General features: G+C 45.9%; 1 protein-coding gene across 1 annotated transcript; it reads right to left on the reverse strand.

The window, feature by feature from the left end:
* Positions 1-15,001: 15,001 nt before the first annotated feature.
* On the reverse strand, positions 15,002-18,096 carry KLHDC7A (kelch domain containing 7A). Its single transcript, XM_020973230.2, has one exon. The coding sequence runs from the start codon at positions 17,708-17,710 to the stop codon at positions 15,266-15,268; it is 2,445 nt and encodes an 814-aa protein (XP_020828889.1). The 5' UTR covers positions 17,711-18,096; the 3' UTR covers positions 15,002-15,265.
* Between the last annotated feature and the right edge of the window lie 1,902 nt (positions 18,097-19,998).

Genomic DNA, 19,998 nt, shown 5'->3' on the forward strand with positions numbered 1-19,998 from the left:
TCCTTTGCTGGATCTTCATTCTTGTCACACCCACCATAGTAGTTATTGTTGTTGTTCAGCCATTTTTCAGTCATGCCTGGCTCTTTGTGACCTGATTTGGGATTTTCTTGCAAAGATACTGGGGTGCTTTGCCATTTCCTTCTCCAGATATTTTTACAGATGTGGGAACTGAGGCAAACAGGGTGAAGTGACTTGCCCAGGGTCACACAGCTACTTAGTGTCTGAGGCTGGATTTGAACTCAGGTCTTCCTGACTCTGCTCTATTCACTGTACCTCCCAGAGTTGTTTATACATTGCTTCTCCCATTAGAATGTGAGTTGCTTGAGGGCAGGAACAACTCCTTTCCTTTGTACTCTTAGCACCTAGAACTCCAAAGGACCTGCTACTGGGTAAGACCTTAATAAATATTTGTTGACTGACTTATTACAAACCTCCTTTCCTTAGAAAAGAAACAAGTTTGAAGTGGCTAGAGAGGTAAACTCCCTCTCTTTGAGGAAGCAATAGAGTTTTGGGCCCAGAGTCAAGAAGACCTGAGTTCAAATCCAACCTCCAGCACTTACTAGGTATGTGACTCTTGGCAAGACATTTAACCTGTCTGCCTCAGTTTCCTCAACCATATAATGGGTATAAGAATAGCACTGACCTCCCAGGGTCATTGTGAGGATCAAATGTGATAATTATTTGTAAAGTGCTTAGCATGTAGTAGGCACTTAATAAATGCTTGTTTCTTTCCCTCTTCTCTGGCAGAGCATCACCGTCTGAATAACTCACAGAAGGATTCTCTAGGAGGGCTCCGTGTCTTGCTGCTCCTCCAGCCCTGGGACTTTGTCCTCAATCCTCTTCTTTCCAAGGGGTTGGGGAACTCCTCGATTCTGTCTTTTAAAGTCTGTGTTAGAATTTTCTCCTTTCCAGGAGGCTGGTGATATCCCTGCATTAACCCTTCCTTCTCTAGGAGGTCAGGTTCAGGAGCTCAGTATTGTCTAGGCACACCCTCTCCCCAACACACTTTTCAGCTTCCTTTTATGTGTTCCCCCATTAAATTGTGAGCTTCTGGAGTACAAAGACAATTTTGTTCTTTTCTTATATCTGTAGTTCCAGCACTTAGCACATTGCCCAGCACACAGTAGCCTATTAATAAATATTTTTTGTCTGACTTACTCTCTCCCTACACTCCCCTGACCAAAGCCTGGGTGAAGGAATGTTCATGGCTTGGTTAAATTGTTGAGAGTAAGAACAACTTCACCGTGCTTCTGCTCCACTTCTCCTACATGTCTTCCATCTGTGTGATGTACAGATTCCCTCTTCATTTGCTTTGGTCCATTGATGGAGTTTTTCCTCTCTTAAACCTTCAGATTACCAGGAATGAAGATGGTATATGAATGCAGTGGAATAGTATTTAGGAAAGGATGAAAAGGAAGGTTTCGAAACCTGGAAGACTTGTATGAGCTGATGCAGAGGGAAGTAGATCCAGGATTACATTTTATACAATAACAACAACATTGTAGAGACATTGGAAACAACTTTGAAAGACTCAAGAGCTCTGTTCAACAGCCAGACATGGTGGTGAACTTCTATAGTTCCTGTTGCTAGGGAGGCTCAGGATGATGGATTGTATGAGTCTGGGAGTTCTGAATTGCAAGGGAATAAGAATTTATTAAGTGCCTACTATGTGCCAGGCACTATGCTTAGCGCTTCACAAATATTATCTCATTTGATCCTTATACAACCTTGGGAGGTCGGTGCTATTATGATCCCCATATTACAGCTGAGGAAAGGCAGAGGTGAAATCACTTGTGCAGGGTCATATAACTGAGTCTAGATTTGAATTCTGGTCTTCCTGACTCCAGGTCCAACTCTTTATCCACTGAGTCAAGATTTGTACAAAATGGTGAGCCCTCAGGAAGGATGGGCCAACAGGTGCCAAAGGAGAGGTGAACCAGTCCAGGTTAGAAGAACAGAGCATATTAAAGCTTCCCCACCAGTATTGGGAATGGGACGAAGAGTATTTCCTGCATACCCAGCCTGGTGAGATAGGGAGACCCAGTTAAAAAGACAACAGCTCTCTAATTATGCAATATCAACCACAATTCCAGAGGACACAGGATGAAGCATGTTGGTAGACAGGTGATGGACTCATGTAGAATGAGATACCCTTTTTATTTTATTTTTAATTTAGTTTTTCAGTTTCAAATTCTCTCCCTCCTACCCAGTCCTCCCTCATCGATATGTGGTTTTAGACGTGGTCAATGTAGGGATTTGTTTTCCTTGACTATACATATTAAGTAAAAGAATTTTTTTCTTTTTCTTTCTTCCAATTTGGGTTAGGGAGGTGGAGAAAAAAATGCTTCTAAATTGAAAATAAAACAAGATTAGATAAAAAAAATTAAGCAATTCCTGTTTATGGGCCTGTTATGAAAGGATGGCTATAAAAACAGCCTAAGACATTGTAATCATCATCCCCAGCACTGAGGCTTGATCACTCATCTTCAGTGAAGTGTGACTGGGTGGGACAAATACAGAGGCTCAAGAGATTGCCTGGATCTTCTCAAAAGCTGTTAATGGACAAGGCCTCACCCTCTAGAGCCCTATCTCCATCAACATCTATGACTGATAGGGATGTCCAGAGAACCATCTCTTATGATAAAGAATAAGAAAGGAAGAGAAGGGGGCAGGGAGAAAGAAAGCATTTCTGCAAAATTAACCAACACAGCAACTGAGTCTGATGGTGCTCCATCAGTGTTCCATATCCATAGTCCTCCACCTCTGCAAAGAAAAGAGGAAAATGCATTCTTGTGTCCCTTCTCCGGGGATGGTCTTGGTTATTATAATGGCACAGCTTTTATACTTTTTGGTTCTTTTTTTTTACATTAAAATTTTTTATTTGATATCTTTTGTTTTTGACAATGCCTAAATTCCCTCTTCTCTGAGAGAGCCATACTATATAGCAACTTTTAAAAAATAGAAAAAGAAAAAAATGGAAGAGAAAAAAAATCAATACACTGAAAAAAATCTGACAATATATTCCTCATGAGTGGTCCATTCCCCACTCTACTTCTGCAAAGAAGTGAGGGGATGTGTCTTCTCATATCTCTTCTTTGGGACCAAACTTGTTCTTTGTGATTTTTCAACATTCAATTTTGATTGTTTTGTGGGTGCTGTTCTTTCCATTTTCATTGTTGTAGTCGTTGTGTGCTTCTTGTTCCCTGGTTCTGTTTATTTCACTCTGTATCAGTTCAGATAAATCTCAGACTTCTCTGTATTCATGTCTTATAGCTCAGTAATATTCCATTTCACTATTATACCTTAATTTATTTAGCCATTCCTCATGTGATGGGGATCTCCTTTCTTTCTAGCTCTTTGATACCAAAAATTCTGCTATAAATATATATTTTGGTATATATAAGGCCCTTCATCCCCTATATTTAATCTCCTTGGGGCAGATGCATAGAAGGGAGATTTCTGGGTTCAAGGGTGCAGACACTTTAGGTCTGACTCCAGATCCCCTATGATCCTTTGTGTGATACCACACAAAGAGGCAGTATGGATAGTATTGCCCCAATCTTCCCTCACCTCTGAAGGTTTTTTTTTTTTTATAACATTGCACATGGTTAGAGAGGCCAGGATTCAGGATTCTTCCCAGGGGCCATAGATGATTTCTCTCTGTCATTCTAGAAGCCAACCAGAGGGTTAGCACTCATCTGATATATTTTTATGTTTCTGGGTACAGCTATTCACAAAACCAATGACTAAGACACAGAGAGAATTGTGAGAAAATGGAAGATTTTTGAAGTTTTGAAGCTAGCATTTTAGAAGCTGCCAAGGTCACAGGGATTGGTTAGATGAAGGAAGGAAAGCCTGCCCAATGAAGGGATCTGAAAGATGTGTCTGCAGTTGGGTGAAAAGGGTGTCTACCTCTGGGGAGGAATATGACAATTAGCCGAGCTTGGGAAGGTACTAATAAATTGTACCAGAATCTCAGAAGGGAGAGTAGCAGGAAATGGGACTGGAGAGTTGGAGCCAGGTTGTAAAAGCCTTTAAATTGTCAGACTTTATTCTGCAGGCAATGGGGAGCCATTTAAGGTCATTGAATGGGACTGGCAGGGTGATATTCAGAATTCTTCTTCAAGAAGAGGGATGGTCTAAGTGATGTAGCAAGCAGAAAGACACTGGGTCTATAGTCCCAAGACTAGGGTTTGAATCCTGACTCTACCAATTGATTTTAGAGAAGTCACTTTCCCACTTTTAAGCCTCAGTTTCCTCTTTTATGAAGTGAGAGGGTTGGGCTGTTTGTTCTTGTTCATCCTTCCTTCTCACAGAGGACCAATGACATCAGGAAAGTGATGTCTTGACTTACAAGTGAATTGGATTTAAGTGAGGCAGGGCTGTGCAAAGTCATCAACCTCACCATCTCCTCCAGAGTCATCAGAGTCCAGTGGCAAGACATAGATCAGGACAATTGGTGATGGCCCTGGATGCAGTGGGAGCAGGACCCTTAACAGGTCTAAAATCCAGTGGCTCTGGGATGTGGCATGAGGTGTGACCTTGGGCTCTTCATGGCTAAGGCAGGTCTTGCCAAGGAGAGATGGCTTTGAATAGAAGCTGGTCCAGCTAAGGGCAGAAAGGCTCGTCAGATAGTGGCCAGAAGGTAGGGATCTTTTTTCCAGCTGCAGTACACATCAGACTCCTGTGGAGTTATGGAGAGGCTGTGGTCTTTGCTGGGTAGTAAGTGGGTGATGGGGTAAGGCTCCATCCCAATAAAATCACTGATCCTTGAAATAAGTAAGTGTAAAGGATGGATTATAGTCAGGGAGGCTAGGCAGCAACTTTTCTCTGCCTTAGTTAGCAGATGGAAGTTGCCTTGGCTGGAAAATTCCGTCATTTGGGGATGATGAAATCTCTTTGCTCCTGGTGAAGCTGGTTCTCAGACAACAGACATCCATCTTTCATGGGGGCCATCCTTGAAAGAGTCCCATCTTGATCGTTCACTGGTGCTTGTGTTCCATAAGTAGATCTTTTCAAAGCCCAGAGTTACCTGTATACCAAAATGATGTAACGATCAATCAATCAATCAATCAATCAATCAATCAACATGCATTTATAAAGTCCCATAACTATATTTATTATTATATATAACTATATGTATTAAGTCCTATATAACTATTAAGTCCTATAACTATAAATGATATAACACCCAGGATTGTCCAAATTTCAAGAAAATAAGAGAGTCCTTTTATTTGAGGGTGGGGAGGGAATTTTTGAATTTTTATTGATATTTTATTGATATCTTTTGTTTTCAAACACATCTCCTCCCTCTCCCCTCCTCAGTGAGTTACATACCTTATAACAAACAAAAAAAGCAATTTTTAAGATTGAGGAGGGAAAAAAGTCTGCTTAGCAAAATTAACCAAGACACCAATGGATTCAGACAGCATATGCAAGGTTCTACACTCACAGTCCCCCACCTCTCCAGAGAAGGGAAGCCCTTTATCTCACCTGCTTTTCAGGGATAGGCTTGGTCGTTGTAATCACACAGCATTCAGTTTGGGGCTTTTGCTGTTGTTTCTGCTGTTTCTCTGCTGTGATCTGTTGTGTGTCTGTTGTTTTCCTGGTTCTGTTTGCTTCACTTTTCATCCGTTCATATAAGCCTTCCCATGCTTCTTTGAAGTCTTCATCTCTTCCTACAATGCAGTCCTCGGCTCATGGGATCATAGACTTAGAACTGAAGGGACCTTATGGGTCATCGAGTCCACGTCTCTCATTTTATAGATGAGGAAACTGAGGCACAATTTTAAGTGACTTGACCAGGGTCACAAAATTAGAAAGTGTCGGAGGTGGGATCTGAACCCAGGGCTTCCTGATTCCAAGTCTAGCACTATATCCAAGACACCACCCTATGTATTCCATTCCATGTAAGTAAAAAGTGGTGCTTTCAGCAATGCTTTGCAGAAGGAGCATCTACCATGTCTTGATCTTGACTTCAGGAAATACAACTACTCTAGTTTAAGCCACTGCTTACCACAGCCTTCTGAACATATTTTCTCAGAATTATTTGATAACATGGGCTGGGTATTATTTTTGAGGAGAGGAAGGAAGGAAGGAATCATTTTTAGGTACCTACTAAGTACCAGGCATGTAGTAAAGCACTTCACAAATATCTCATTTGATCCTTACAACAGCCCTGCTAGGTGGGTGTTATTATTATCCCCATTTTACAGTTGAGGAAACTGAGGCAGACAGAGTAGGGGCACATAGCTAGGAAGCATCTGAGGCTGAATTTGAACTCCAAGCCTGGTACTCTGTCCACTGCCACCTATCCAAATATTAAAGGACTTTGTAAACCTTGAAGCCCCATATAAATGCCAGCGATTATTGCTACTGTTATCATCATCATTAATTATCTATGGACCAATTCCTCCTGAGCTGTTCTCTGGAGAGCAGGGAACCAGCACCCTATTTTGGAGCAGAATATGGCAGGGCATCTCTGGGTGTGTTAGCTCTAAATGACATCTTTGCTCTCATGGGTCTTTGGGGAAGAGCAGCTGTTCTGTCATACTAAGCAGAACCACAGGCTAATAGCTAACATCATATAACTGCCGCTGCCCCGCTGTTAGCACATCAGTGTCCAAATCTCCCCAGTCTGCCAATCACATTGAAGGCTCTGACCACAAACGTCCTGCTGGCCTTCCCCACTGGAAGAACCCCAGACATCAGAGCTCCCCTGGAGTCACAGGCACAGCTGAACTGGAGAGATGATATTCATTGTGCACCCCAGGAGGGATGGCATTGATATTTGTGGGCCTCTGGGCTCTCCTTGCTGCACTTCTCCCAGGGCCCTACTTCCCTGATTCAGGATAATATGAGCCTTGCCTCAGAATGAGGATAAGCATTAAACAAATGTTTTGGAATAGGATTGTTTGTGTGTGTCTGAGTGGTTTGTCTTCAGCAACCGCAGGAAGGGCTTGGTCCACTAAAAGTGAATGGCTATTCCTATCACTTTTAGCTGGGGCAGTTAGATGGTACAGTTAGGTGGAACACTGGGCCTGAAGTCAGGAAGAATCTGGTCTCGAACACTTACTAGCTATGTGACCCTGGACAAGTCACTTCCCCCTGGTTGCCTCAGTTTCCTCATCTGTAAAATGAACTGGACAAGGAAATGGCAAACCAGTATCTTTACCAAGAAAACCCCCAATGGGGGTCACAAAGAGTCTGACACAACCAAAATGACTGAACAACAAATCACTTTAACTAGACATTCTATTTCTCCATCTCAGTGGAATTCCCTCCCCTGAACCATGAAGGCTGGAGGGCCCTTGGTCAGGGATACTGCAGAGGAGATGCCTGCTCAAATACAGGCTGGACTAGATGTTGACCTTGGAGGTTCCTTTCTGGGGTGATATTTTCTGGGTTTTCAGAGGTTGATAAGGAAGAATGAGAGCGACTACCTTTTCACTCCGCCATCTTGGCTCCTGGAAACTTGGAGGTTCCTTTCAATTACAGCAGCAGTATTTAGAGTTAGAAGACCTGGGTTCAAATTCTGACTCTGTTGCTTACTACCTGTGTGACCTTGGGTATCCCTTCACTTACTTGAGTCTCAATTTCTTCATCTGTAAAATGAAGGGGGTTGAACTAGAGCCAATATCCAATAAACATTTATTAAGCACCTACTATGTGCCAGGGCATTGTGCTAAGCGCTGGGGTTACAATTAATAAAAAGAAAGACAGTCCTGCCCCCACTGAGCTTATAATCTAGATGACCTCTATGGTCCCTTCCAGATTTAAATTGATGAACTGGGAACATCTGTGGTTTTTTAAAGTCTTCCATACTTGACTATAAACTCCTTGAAGGCAGAGACAATGTAAAACTGAGGAAATGGTATTAAATACTCTATGAGGTCCTTTCCAACTTGAAAATTCTCTGCTCTGTGTTGTTACTTATCTTCCTATGCCCCCCTTTGCACTGTACTCTCTCTGCATATAATGGGGGCTAAAGAAATGTTTATTGACGGAATTAATAAAATCCTAAACAAACCTATGGCAAACAATACTCAATTATAATGGATACATATAGGTTCATAGATTCCCAACCACTCACTATGCAGGAGATGAAGACTAAACCTTTGCTTTCATTGGTAGAGGGAATCTTGGGTGAAAAAATGTCTTATCTTAGCGATTCACACCACCAGTGGGCACCTCCGGCTTGCCTGGAGTGTTCAGAGGGTAAAAGACTTTGCCAGAGTCCCACAGCCCGCTCTGTGGCAGACACTGGATTTGAACCCATATCTTCCAGGCTTTGAGGCCAGCTTTCTATCCACTATGCATATTGCCTATCTAACTGTTTAATCTTCTGAAAATACTAAAAGATACTAAAAAATACTAAATAAATAAAAAAAAATACTAAAAGTCCCATAGGGAGATTTCATTCAGGTGTGCACACAGGGAGTTTTGTTTTTCATTTTTTAAAAGGTGAATATTTGTTATATGCCTAATCACAGAGGACATTTTTATTCATCAAAAAATTTAAAGAAACAAAAGTGAAATGAAACTTATTTTTAAAATGAATAACTAAATTTTACTTTAAAATGAAAACTTAAAAAAAGAGAAAGAAAATATTAAATTATTATTATTTTTTTTTATCAGCAAGTATTCCCCTCACAGACCCTGTATACAAACCTGCCAGTGCCTTATTCTTTATCTACCTAGAAAATTCTGCTGGGGTAGAATGAGAGCTTATCTCTCTTACCCATAGTTCTCAGAGGAATTTCTAAAAATTTTCCATTCTTCGTATAAGGAAGGTGATGCCAGTGACCCTTGAATGGGACCTAAGCTTTCAAAGTTGTGTCTCTGGGAATGAGGATACATTGCACTGAGCCACTGACACTTTCTCCCTTAGTTATTCTTGTAATAAAAGACAGGCATTTTGAGAAATGCAGAAAAGAGAGGCTGGTGGGCAATCCTGGCCTTCGGCTTACCTTTATATTCCACCTCCTCTCCTTAATAATAATGCCTGACATTTATTTAGGGCTTTGTGATTTGCAAAGTGCTTTACAAATATTATCTCATTTGATCCTGACAGCAACCCTGGGAGATAGGTACTATTACTGTCCCGGTTTTACAGATGGGGAAACTGAGGCAGACGGGGGTTAAGTGAATTGCCCAGGATTGCATAGGCAAGTGAGTGTCTGAGGGAGGATTTAAACTTAGGTCTTTCTGATTCCAAGTTCTGCATGCTATCTACTATACCTTCTATTTCTGATTATGAGGAGGAGTGGTTTCATAGATAGTGTTGTACCTGTTCAAATTCTGCCTCAAGATACTTACTGACTTTGGAGTCCTTTCAGACCAGGAGTTCTGTGGAAGCCTGGACTTCGTCTCCTACCTGGGAGCAAGGAGTAGGTCTTCTCTGTCACACTCCTGCCTCTGTCTTGGGTTTTATTTTTTATTTTTTATCTTTTTTGGGTCATGGCTCCCCTCTGGCTACAGAACCCTTCTTAGAATCACACTTTTAAATAATTGAAGGAAATGTTCAATTTCAGGTGGATAAAAATGAAGATGCAATTTTTTTCCCATCCAAGTTCACAGACCCCCTGAAATCCGTCCATAGACAAAGTCAGGTTAAGAACCCCTGGTCTATACAGCTCTGGGAAAAATCACTTTTTTCTCTGGACCTCAGTTTCCTCATCTATTAAAGGACTTGGGTTGGACTTAAGAGCCTGTAAAGTTCCACGCAGTTCTACATCTTTGGTCCTCTGATCTCCAAGGTTTCTTCCATTTCTGACGTCCTATTTCATCTCGGTTTCCTCATCTATAAAATGGAGCAGGAGTAAAGGGGCAGTTGAACTTCTTATCTCATAGGGTTGTTGTGAGGATTGAATAAATAATGAATTGGAAGTCAGAGGACCTGGGTTTGAGTTCGGCTGCTCAGCTGCTTACTAACTGTGTCACCTTGGACAAGGCACTTTATCTCTGTGCCTCAGTTTCCTCCTCTGTAAAATGAGGAGTTTGGACTAGCTGACCTCTAAGATCTCAGTGCCTTAAAACCTAAGATCATGTGGGGTTTTTTTTGGTTTGTTTTTGTTTTTGGCTAGGCAGTGGGGTTAAGTGACTTACCCAGGGTCACACAGCTAGTAAGTGTTATGTGTCTGAGGTCACATTTGAACTCAGGTCCTCCTGAATCCAGGGCCGGTGCTCTATCCACCATGCCACCTAGCTGCCCCCTTAAGATCTTGTGAATGATGCATTTTAAAGATGCTCCCTAGGGATGCTGAGGGAGGGGTGGGTGGAATAGGAAGCTGGTATTACCCTTTGATTTGCCTCATTTAGCCATGGGAAGGGGGGCAAGCATTTATTAAGCTCCTACTAGCTGCTAGGCATTGTGCTAAATTTAATTCTCACAGCTCTGTGGGGTGTTGTTATTCTCCCTACTTTACAGCTGAGGAAACTAAGGCAGATGGAGGTTAAGTGAATTGCCCAGGGTCATACAGCTAGTAAGTGTCTGAGGCTGGATTTGAACTCAGATCTTCCTGATTCCAGGCCTAGACTTTTATCACCTGTGCCATTCCACTGCCCTTAGAGGGGCAGGGGATTATCTCCCTGTGTATTTTCCTCTTCTTCCAAACTTTGCTCAGGTCCCTCTTTTTCTCTGAAGTCTTCCCAGATTCATGTTGTAGCCCATTTCTTCCCCGCCTTCCCCAGCCCAATATTGTCCTCACCCAGCACTGTCCTGTTCATTCCTGACCATACGATACATTAAAGATCCTGCTTTGCACAGGACTAGGACTTGGTGCTTGTAGAGACTCAAAGAACAAACAGTCTCTACCCGTAAGAAGTTTTGTCTAGTTGGGAGATAAGACAGCTCTGGAGGTAACCATGATACCCGATATTATGTGAAAAATGCATGGGAGAAATATGTGAGACCAGAGTGGGGAAGTCATTACCAACCAGGAGGATCACAGGAAGATTTGTGGCTTTTGAGTTGGGCAGGAATCTAAAGGTGGAGAAAGGTAAGGATCGTGGGATAGTGAGAATTAAGGCACAGAGGGGGGAGAGCACAGGGCATGCTGGGGAGGGTTGGGGTGATTGGGGAGCAGAGAGTCATCCAGGGCGGCTGAAGTATAGCTTATGTGGAAGGGAGGACTGTGAGACAGGAAAGGGAGGAAGGTACCAGGTGGTGGAGGACCTTGAATGTCAGGCTGAAGAGTTTGAAACGTTACTCAGAAGGCATTCAGGAACCACTAATGGGTCAAGACCACAGGAGTGACCACGGCTAGGTCTAGGTGGGCTTCTGCTACAGAAAAAACAACTTCTCCCATTGCTGAAACACTTTTACTTTCCAAATATTTCCCCAGAGATACTGCCTTTACTCCTCCTAGAATTCTCAGGAAGTAGAGGAGAAGTAGGATTATCCTCTTCATTTTCTAGAGGACACTGAAGCCCAGAGTGGCTCTATGCTGGGACCCCTCACCCTGTGGATCTGGCCTCCTATACTCCGTGAAGGCCACCTCTCTCTATTCCCCTCCTCAGCCCACATCGGTGCTCTCCCCATCTCTACCCATTGCCTCGGCCAGTCTTCAGCTGGGCTCCTATCCCAGCTGGTTGGCTCCCACAGAGCTCAGACCAGGAGCATTAGCTGGAAGAATGTTTGTATTTACACAGGTGCACGCCTCGTGCAAACAAACACTCATATCCTGGAGAGACCAAGATGGGGGTATTATTTGAATAGATCGTGTGTTCTGTATTCTGTTAGGCCAGGGAGGGGCCATGTTTTCCCTTTCATCACTACAGATACCAGAACTGAAAGGGACTTTAGCCACCATCAAGCCTGACCCATGCCTGAAGGGAACCTCCATGTTAACATATCTGGCAAGCAGACTGGAAGATCCCACCCCTGAGAGAGGAGTTTGCCACCTCTCCTGGCAGCTCTTGCCACGTTGGGACATCTTGTGTTACAGAAGTTTTTCCTGACTTTGGAGTCATCTCAGACTAGGAGTTCCCTGAGGGTGTGGACCTTATTTCTCCCTTCAGAGGCTTTCTGAGAGCAGGGAATGGAAGTTCTGTATCAAATCCTCTCCTCTCCCTGTCTTCTCTTTTGGGGCTAGATAGTTTATGTTATTTCTTCTAGCTCTGACATTCTGTGTCCTAAGGTCCCTTCTAACTTTGACATTCCATGTTCTAAGGGCCCTCCCAGCTCTGACATCCTGTGTTCTAAGGGCCCTCCCAGCCCTGACATCCTGTGTTCTAAGGGCCCTCGCAGCTCTGACAGCCTGTGTTCTAAGGGCCCTCCCAGCCCTGACATCCTGGGTTCTAAGGGCCCTCGCAGCTCTGACAGCCTGTGTTCTAAGGGCCCTCCCAGCCCTGACATCCTGGGTTCTAAGGGCCCTCCGAGCTCTGACATTCTGTGTTCTAAGGTCCCTCCCGGGTCTAACATTTTGTGTTCTAAGAGCCCTCCCAGCCCTGACATCCTGGGTTCTAAGGGCCCTCGCAGCTCTGACAGCCTGTGTTCTAAGGGCCCTCCCAGCTCTGACAGCCTGTGTTCTAAGGGCCCTCCCAGCTCTGACATCCTGTGTTCTAAGGGCCCTCCCAGCTCTGACATCCTGTGCCCTAAGGGCCCTCCCAGCTCTGACATCCTGTGTTCTAAGGGCCCTCCCAGCTCTGACATTCTGTGTTCTAAGGTCCCTCCCGGGTCTAACATTTTGTGTTCTAAGGGCCCTCCCAGCTCTGACATTCTGTGTTCTAAGGGCCCTCCCAGCTTTGACGTCCTGGGTTCTAAGGGCTCTCCTGCGTCTAACATTCTGTGTTCTAAGGTCCCTCCCGGGTCTAACATTTTGTGTTCTAAGAGCCCTCCCAGCTCTGACATTCTGTGTTCTAAGGGCCCTCCCAGCTCTGACATCCTGTGTTCTAAGGGCCCTCCCAGCTCTGACATCCTGTGTTCTAAGGGCCCTCCCAGCTCTGACATCCTGTGTCCTAAGGGCCCTCTCAGCCCTGACATACTGTGTTCTAAGGGCCCTCCCAGCTCTGACAGTCTGTGTTCTAAGGGCCCTCCCAGCCCTGACAGCCTGTGTTCTAAGGCCCCTCCCACCTCTGGCACTTGATGGTCCTTTGGTGCATACTTGGTTCCTTATTAACCTGGTATCTTTAGTGGAAGAGAATGGTGTTGAGGCTCAGTCATTTCAGGACTTTGCTCTATCTGGACCTGGGGGAATTTCCCGAGGGAAACTCCAGGTATGGTGGGAGATTTCTGCAGCTCACATTGCCTCTAGGCTCTTTCTATAGATTGGCATCATTGGAGCCTGTGTCCCCTCTCATGCTGCCGAGACCCAGAACATTTGTTCCCTTCCCACCTGTATGTCCTGAGGGCTACTCGATGAGTCTGGGGGGTCCTGGGGCCATACTCTATCACTGGCCCACCAGCTGGGTTCATCGGTGGCTAGGCTGCTGACCATTTCCTCAACATTCTTCATTTCCCCAAACTGCTCAGCTCTGTTTCTGGGTAGTTATACAAATAAGATTCTTCCAGTCACGTCAGGTCAGAGAAGCAAACTGTGGCCCCAGCTCTCTTGCCAGTTAATACCAGAAAGCCTGTGCCCCTGATCTTGAGGAGAAAATATTGACAATAGCTAACATTTATATAGTGCTTTAAGGTTGGCAAAGTTCTTCACAAATATTATCTCATTCGAGCCTCATAACAAGCCTGAAATGTAGGTGTTATTATTCCCATTTTACAGATGAGGAAACAGTCTGTGATTTTAACTGACCCTCCCAGCCTAATAAGTATCTAAGGAAGGATTTAAACTCAGATTTTCCTCATTCCAAGTCCAAGATTCTGTTCTATTTCATGACCTTGCTGCCAAAGATGTAGGTGAGATCCACCTATTAGACTATAAATTTCATGAGGGCAGAGATTAGGCCCCTATCTAAACTTAGCATCTCCTCCAGCTACCTGCATAGTGTTTGGTTTGCACATAAGAATATACAAATGATCTGGTATTTCCTGTTGGAAACCCCCCCCATGTGGGCCTTGTCTCTGCCAACCCACCAAGATGGCAGCCAATTCATAGGGCAGTTGCCAGAGGTGTGTGGAGGTTAAATGACTTGACCAAAGTTATATATCTGGCTAACAAGGCAGAATTTGTACTCGGGTCTTCACACTAAACCCAGTCATGGAATCATAGTCCCAAACTTGGAAAGGACCTTAAAAGCCATCCAGTCTAATTCCTTCATTTTACAAATGAGGAAACTGAGACCCAGAAAAGTCAAGTCACTTGCCCAGTGTCACATGGGCAGAGTAAATGGCAGAGCCCGATATGAACAGGTTCAAGGCTTTTTCTAAGACAGCCCAGCCATTCTCAGGGACTACAGGCAGTTTCTGCACAGAATATAAATAGGAACTTCCTAACTTTTTGATTGATGAAAGTTTGTTTCAGGGTTGGGGGCCCTCAGAGCACCATCTTGTGGGGGATGAATGTCATACCTATTTGGAAGATTAATGTGCCTGAAGCTCTGAGGGGTAAAAGAGACCACTGAGTGAGCGTCAGGGAAAAGATTCCAACCTCACAAGATGCCTTATCGAGGCCTGGGGAGGGGAGGGGTGGACCTAGATTCTTGAAGGCTACAAATGCTAGTAGCAGAAATCTCTGTCAGGTCCATAGGCCTACAGAGGAGGGACCTCAGAGGTTGCAGAGACTGACCTCCCTTGTTTTACAGCTGAGGAAACTGAGGCCCAGGGAGTGACTTGCCCAAAGTCCCCTTTGGAGGCAGTATCTGAGCCTGGGTCTTCTGACTCTATGGAGGGAGATTTACCCTCCTGGTGTTCTATAGGGCTGGAGGGGATTCTAGTGTAGAATCAGTTGCAAATCTTACCTCTTTTACCTGAGGACCAGCTCAGTTTGGTTTGGAGAAGCTCAAGACCATAGCAAGGCCTGGACATCACCTGCTAAGCCATAGAAAGGATTTGGGGTGTGCCCCAGCGAAAGCAGTGCCAGCATCAAAGAAATCACAAATGCTCTAAGTATTAAACAAACTCACATTCTACAGGGCTTTCAGGGTTACAAAGTCCATGCCCCACAACCACCCTGGACAGTAAGTAGCTCCAGGATTATTATTATTATTATCCATCCCATTTTACAGATGAGAGAACTGAGGCTCAGAAAGGTGCAAGGACTCACTCAAGGTCACACAGTTGGCAAATGCCAGAGGCAAGACCCAAACCCAGGTCTCTTGAATCTAGAGGCCATACTCGAGGAATCACTCCAAAACAATCAGGAGGTCTCTATACCCTGGTCTGTGCCATATTGAGGGCGGGCAGTACCAGGACCGTGGGTATGAGGGTGCCCTGTGGGGATGGGAAGCCTTGGAGCTCATTGGAGAGGAAGCGGGGAGAGACGTAGTCGGCCAGGAAGCGGAGGTGGAACTGACGGCCCACGCAGTGAATGAGGTTGTCCACCGCGGCACACTGGAAGGCAGCTGGGTAGTGCACCCGGTAAGTGGCACACTCATACCAGAGGCGAGTCCGGGCACTGCAGCGATAGACCCCGATGCCCAGGCTGCGGTTGAGGTCAAAACGGTAGAGGAAGCCATTGACAGACGCCATCTCGGCCGTCCGGTCCTTGCCGCCCGCCGCAGGGCTGGCCCGCCAGCGGTCTTCCTGCCCCGAATAGCGGAGCAGCAGGTAGCGCAGGGTGCCCCCTGTGACGTAGATCTCACCGTCGCAGGCTGTTGCTGTGTGGGCCAAGGCAAAGGTGTCATTGGGCAGGGGTGCCACGAAGGTCCAGCGGTCCTGCCGAGGGTTGTAGCGTTCCACCGTGTACAGGCATTCACCCCCGATGGCATACATGTACCCATCCAAGACCACCAGTTTGCAGTGGGGCCGGGCCTGGTTCAGAGGGCACATCTCCCTCCAGATGCCCGTCAGTGGGTTGTAGCAGAACATCCGGTTGGAGGCTTGCCCCCCAACCCTCTGGCAGCCAGCCACCACAAAGAGATAATTGAAGAGGCTACAGATGGCACAACCCCGGGATGTGGCCTCTGGGGGCAGGCTGGCGAGGGGCCACCAGGCATCTTGCTCATTATTATAGGCACAGAGGCGGCCAGTGCCCTCCTGGGGGCAGACGTCAGCCACCACCAGGTACTTCTGCCCCTGGAGCCGCCTCTGGAGGATCAGCTCCCGTTCGGCCCCACTCAGACGCCCATAGATGTCTGGGCTCTGAAGGACCTGAAGGTAGTTGTCGCTCATCACCTTGTAGGCAGCCTTCTTCAGGACATCCAGTTTCTCCCTCTTGGCCAGCTTCAGCACTTCGTAACAGTTGCCCAGGTCCAGGTGGGTATTTTGAGCTGCCCCAGGGACCAGCGGGAGCTGGAAGAAATTGGTCCCAGCTACCAACTCTACCTTGGGCTCCAGACTGGCTGTGGCTGCGTTGAGATCTGGAGACTCGATGGATGAGTGGAGGGCCAACTGGATGTCACTGGAGGGTGAGGTCCCCATGTTGTCTAGCTGAAGCTGGAACTCGGGGTTCTCTGCGATTTGAAGAAAACTCTCCTTCCGGCTGATGCCAGTCCCAGGAAGTGAGGGGGGACTCCGAGAGGAAGAGGCACTCTCACATACATCCTTAGCTCTGTCTGAAGGATGGGTGCAGCCTGGTGAAGTCAAGGGATCAGGGAACCTGCCATGAGGTTGAGCTGGAAACCTCTCAAAGCTTAGAAGCAGGGGTGAGCCCTGAGGCACAGTTATCCCTCCAGGGATTCTAGGGGTGCTGGCTCGTAGGGCCAGCATGTCTCTGGAGATGGATCGGGAGGTAGATTCCACGTAGTAGTCATAGATTTTCCCTTTTAGTCCAGGACTGGCAGATGCCTCCCATGGCCTTTCGGTCCTCTCCTCCAGTGTCTGCTTCCCAAGAAAGTTCTCCTCTATTTGGGCCCTAGCCAGGGAGGAGAAGACATAGGAGGTGTTTGCTTCCCCAGAATGCTGGCTGACTGCCAGGCCCATGTCTGAGGTGGCTCTGATGATCCCCAAGCCATCCTGGCTGACCCCAGCAGCTTGGGTGAAGACCCAGCTTCTATTCATGTCCTCCCAACCTGTGGCGGCCTTCTCACTGCCAGAATCAGAGATCTCCTCCTCCTTCCTCTGCCCCTTGATACAGTCTAGGAGGAGCCCAGGCTCCTGCCATGAGTCACTGGGGCAGTCTGTCTCATTACCATCAAGTCCAGGCTGGGGGCTTTCAAGTTCACTGTCACAGTTCTTACCCTGCCCGGTTGCTTTCTCTCCGAGACAGTCCCAGACTGGGGATTTTCCAGGGTGCTGCTCTCCTTTGTTGAAGCCTGCCCTTTTGTTCTCCACAGGATGCCCGTCTCCAAGGTCCAGCCTGCCTCTGGCTTTGAGGTCGCAGGCCCCACCGGCCCCTTCTGGCTGGTCATTCCCCAAAGCTCGGTTGCCTTTTGCTCCCTCCTCCCTGCTGACCTGGCCCCGCCATCTGAGGCCTGGCAGCCGAGCTCTGGCTGAGGTGCTGGAAGGATCTCCTTGCTCTGCTACTTCTGGCTCCTCGGTGGCAGTGGCATCAGCTGTTGATGTCCCAGCCCTAGGTGGGTCCCGGGCTGGCCAGTACTTATAGAGCCTGTAGACGAGAGCCCCTAGGAGCAGGGCAGCGGCAGAGAACACCAGCTTCCCAGTAAGCTGCATGTCCAAATACCAGTCCCAGGGCTCGGAGCTGCTGTCGCTCATCCTAGGGCAGCAGGCCCCACAGCGGCCAAGGAATGTAAGGAATCTGATTAATTATTGTCCAACAAAAACTGGTTCTTGCTGCTTTGAGGGGTTCCTTGTTGGCACTGCCCCCAAAGCAGGAGCAGAGGTGACTTTGAGCTGGCTGGCAGCGAGCACCTCCGGGGAAGCAGCTGGCAGGGAGTAGGCCTGGAGGGCAACGCCTTCCTGCCATGGGTGCTTTGCATGGGGCGGATGAGGGGAGGGTTCAGGCAGCGGCAGACTCGGCCCCAGCTGGGTGAGTTTATTGTCATCCAGGTAAACAGAGACCCAGGAAGCTTGAGAAGTAGAATCCTTTACAAGAGTCACCTGATGCCTGGAAACACACTCTGATTTGGGCTATTTTCATTTTCAGCCCTTGCAAATCTTCCTGGCAAGGGAGGGGCCTGGCCTGGTGCTTTCCCTCATATCAGGGAGCAGAGGAGGATCAACAGATCCCCACTGGGGATGCTTCTCTTTCTGGCTGCCCAGCTGGGTCCAGTCATGGGGGATGGGATGATTGCTCTAGAAGGAGGGAAGAGGGCAGCGGAACATTCACACAGAGGGCCTCCAGGAACACAAAGCAGCTGAGGGCCTGAGCCAAGAACTAAATCCAAACCACCTGATCTGAAATCCCCTTCCTGTCCCTTCTCTGGCTCTACATCCCTTCCTTGCCTCCTTTCTTCTCCATCCTGGTTTATTAAAAGGAACCCTGGAGCCCCTCTATGTAGTCTGTTAGTCTCCAGGTTAGGGGAGGAGGTCCTCCCAAGCAGAGGTTGGGTGGTCACTTAGAGGGTCTCATTGAGGTTAACTCTCTGGCTTAGCTGGTCACCGAGGTCTCTTAGAGCTCTGAAAATCTTGTCACAGGGTACCTGATGTCCCTGGAAACGTATGGAGCCCTTTATGGGGCAGCCCCTCCTACATAAAGATTTCTTTACTCGGAGTCAGAAATCAGTATCAGAGGACTCCTTGCTTCCTGGCTGTATGACCTTACAAGGATCCCTTTTTAACCCTGACCCACCTGGGCTTCTGTTTTCTCAACCGCAAAAATGAAGGGTTTGGACTGGATGACCTAGACAGGTAGGATGCTACAACCCTGAGTTATTTATTCTTTCTAGGCTTCTGTTTCCTCTTTTTCTTTTTTAATTTTATTGGTTTTATTTTTAATTTATGGAATAAAACAAGCATTTCCATAACATAGTATAATAAAAAAGGATGATTGCACATGAAACTGCAAATCTATTATGTATAATTTGCCATTCCTTTTAAAATATATAATAAAGTTATCATACAATTTTATTTTATTTTTTACTTTTTTTCTCCCCCCTCCATAGTTACTATTTGGACACAAACATGTATGCGTATGTATAACCATTCTACTCATACTTCTATTTATTAGTCGTTTCTCTGGATGCAGATAGTGTCTTCCTTTATATGTCCTTTGTAGTTAATTTGGATACTTATAATAGTGAAAATTACTTATTTACTCAAAGATGTACCAATATTATTCAATATTGTATGGGAAATCATGGCTACAGTGGTAAGAGAAGAAAAAGAAATAGAAGAAATAAGCATAGGGAGTGAGGTAATAAAACTATCTCTTTTTGCAGGTAATATGGTGACATGCTTGGAAAATCCCAAAGACTCAACTAAAAAATTAGTTGAAACAATTAACAATTTTTGCAAAGTAGCAGGATTTAAAGTCAATCCACATAAATCATCAATATTCCTCTACATTACAAACAAAACCCTGCAAGAGGAGATAGTAAGAGATAACCTACTTAAAAAACTCTAAACAGTATAAAATGCCTGGGAATGCACATGCCAAAACAAACCCAGGAACTATATAAGCAAAATTATTTAAAAACCTTAAAATCAGATTTAAATAATTTGAGAACTATTAACTGTTCATGGGTAGGCAGGGCCAATATAATAAAAATGAGTTTCCTCTTTTTCAAAATGAGGAGGTTGGATTAGGTGGTTGCTTCCAGCTCTAAAGCTAAGAACCAGGTTTGAATCCTTGCTCTACCATATAACTGAATTCAAAATGCACTTATTAAGAGCCTGGTGCTGGCCAGACACTGAGGTAGGGGCAATACCAGGGTAAAAGGGAAGTGATTCCTCCTCTCCAGAAGCTTACACTCTGGGGAGAGAGTGGGGAGGTTCTGCAGTCCAGGTTGCACTGTCTAGCTTTGAGCCTTTTAAAATAGAAATGACAGTATGGGGTAAAGTATCTCTGTTGGGATAGAGATAGTCACTGGGGGATGTAAAGG

This window comes from Phascolarctos cinereus, unplaced genomic scaffold (genome assembly GCF_003287225.1).
Source record: "Phascolarctos cinereus isolate Bilbo 61053 unplaced genomic scaffold, phaCin_HiC Scaffold_726;HRSCAF=1367, whole genome shotgun sequence".
In the NCBI taxonomy this organism is placed as follows: Eukaryota; Metazoa; Chordata; class Mammalia; order Diprotodontia; family Phascolarctidae; genus Phascolarctos; species Phascolarctos cinereus.

What these genes read in the sequence shown, in the direction of transcription:
- KLHDC7A (XM_020973230.2), bottom strand. Translation starts at nt 17,710, where the DNA reads ATGAGCGACAGCAGCTCCGAGCCCTGGGACTGGTATTTGGACATGCAG.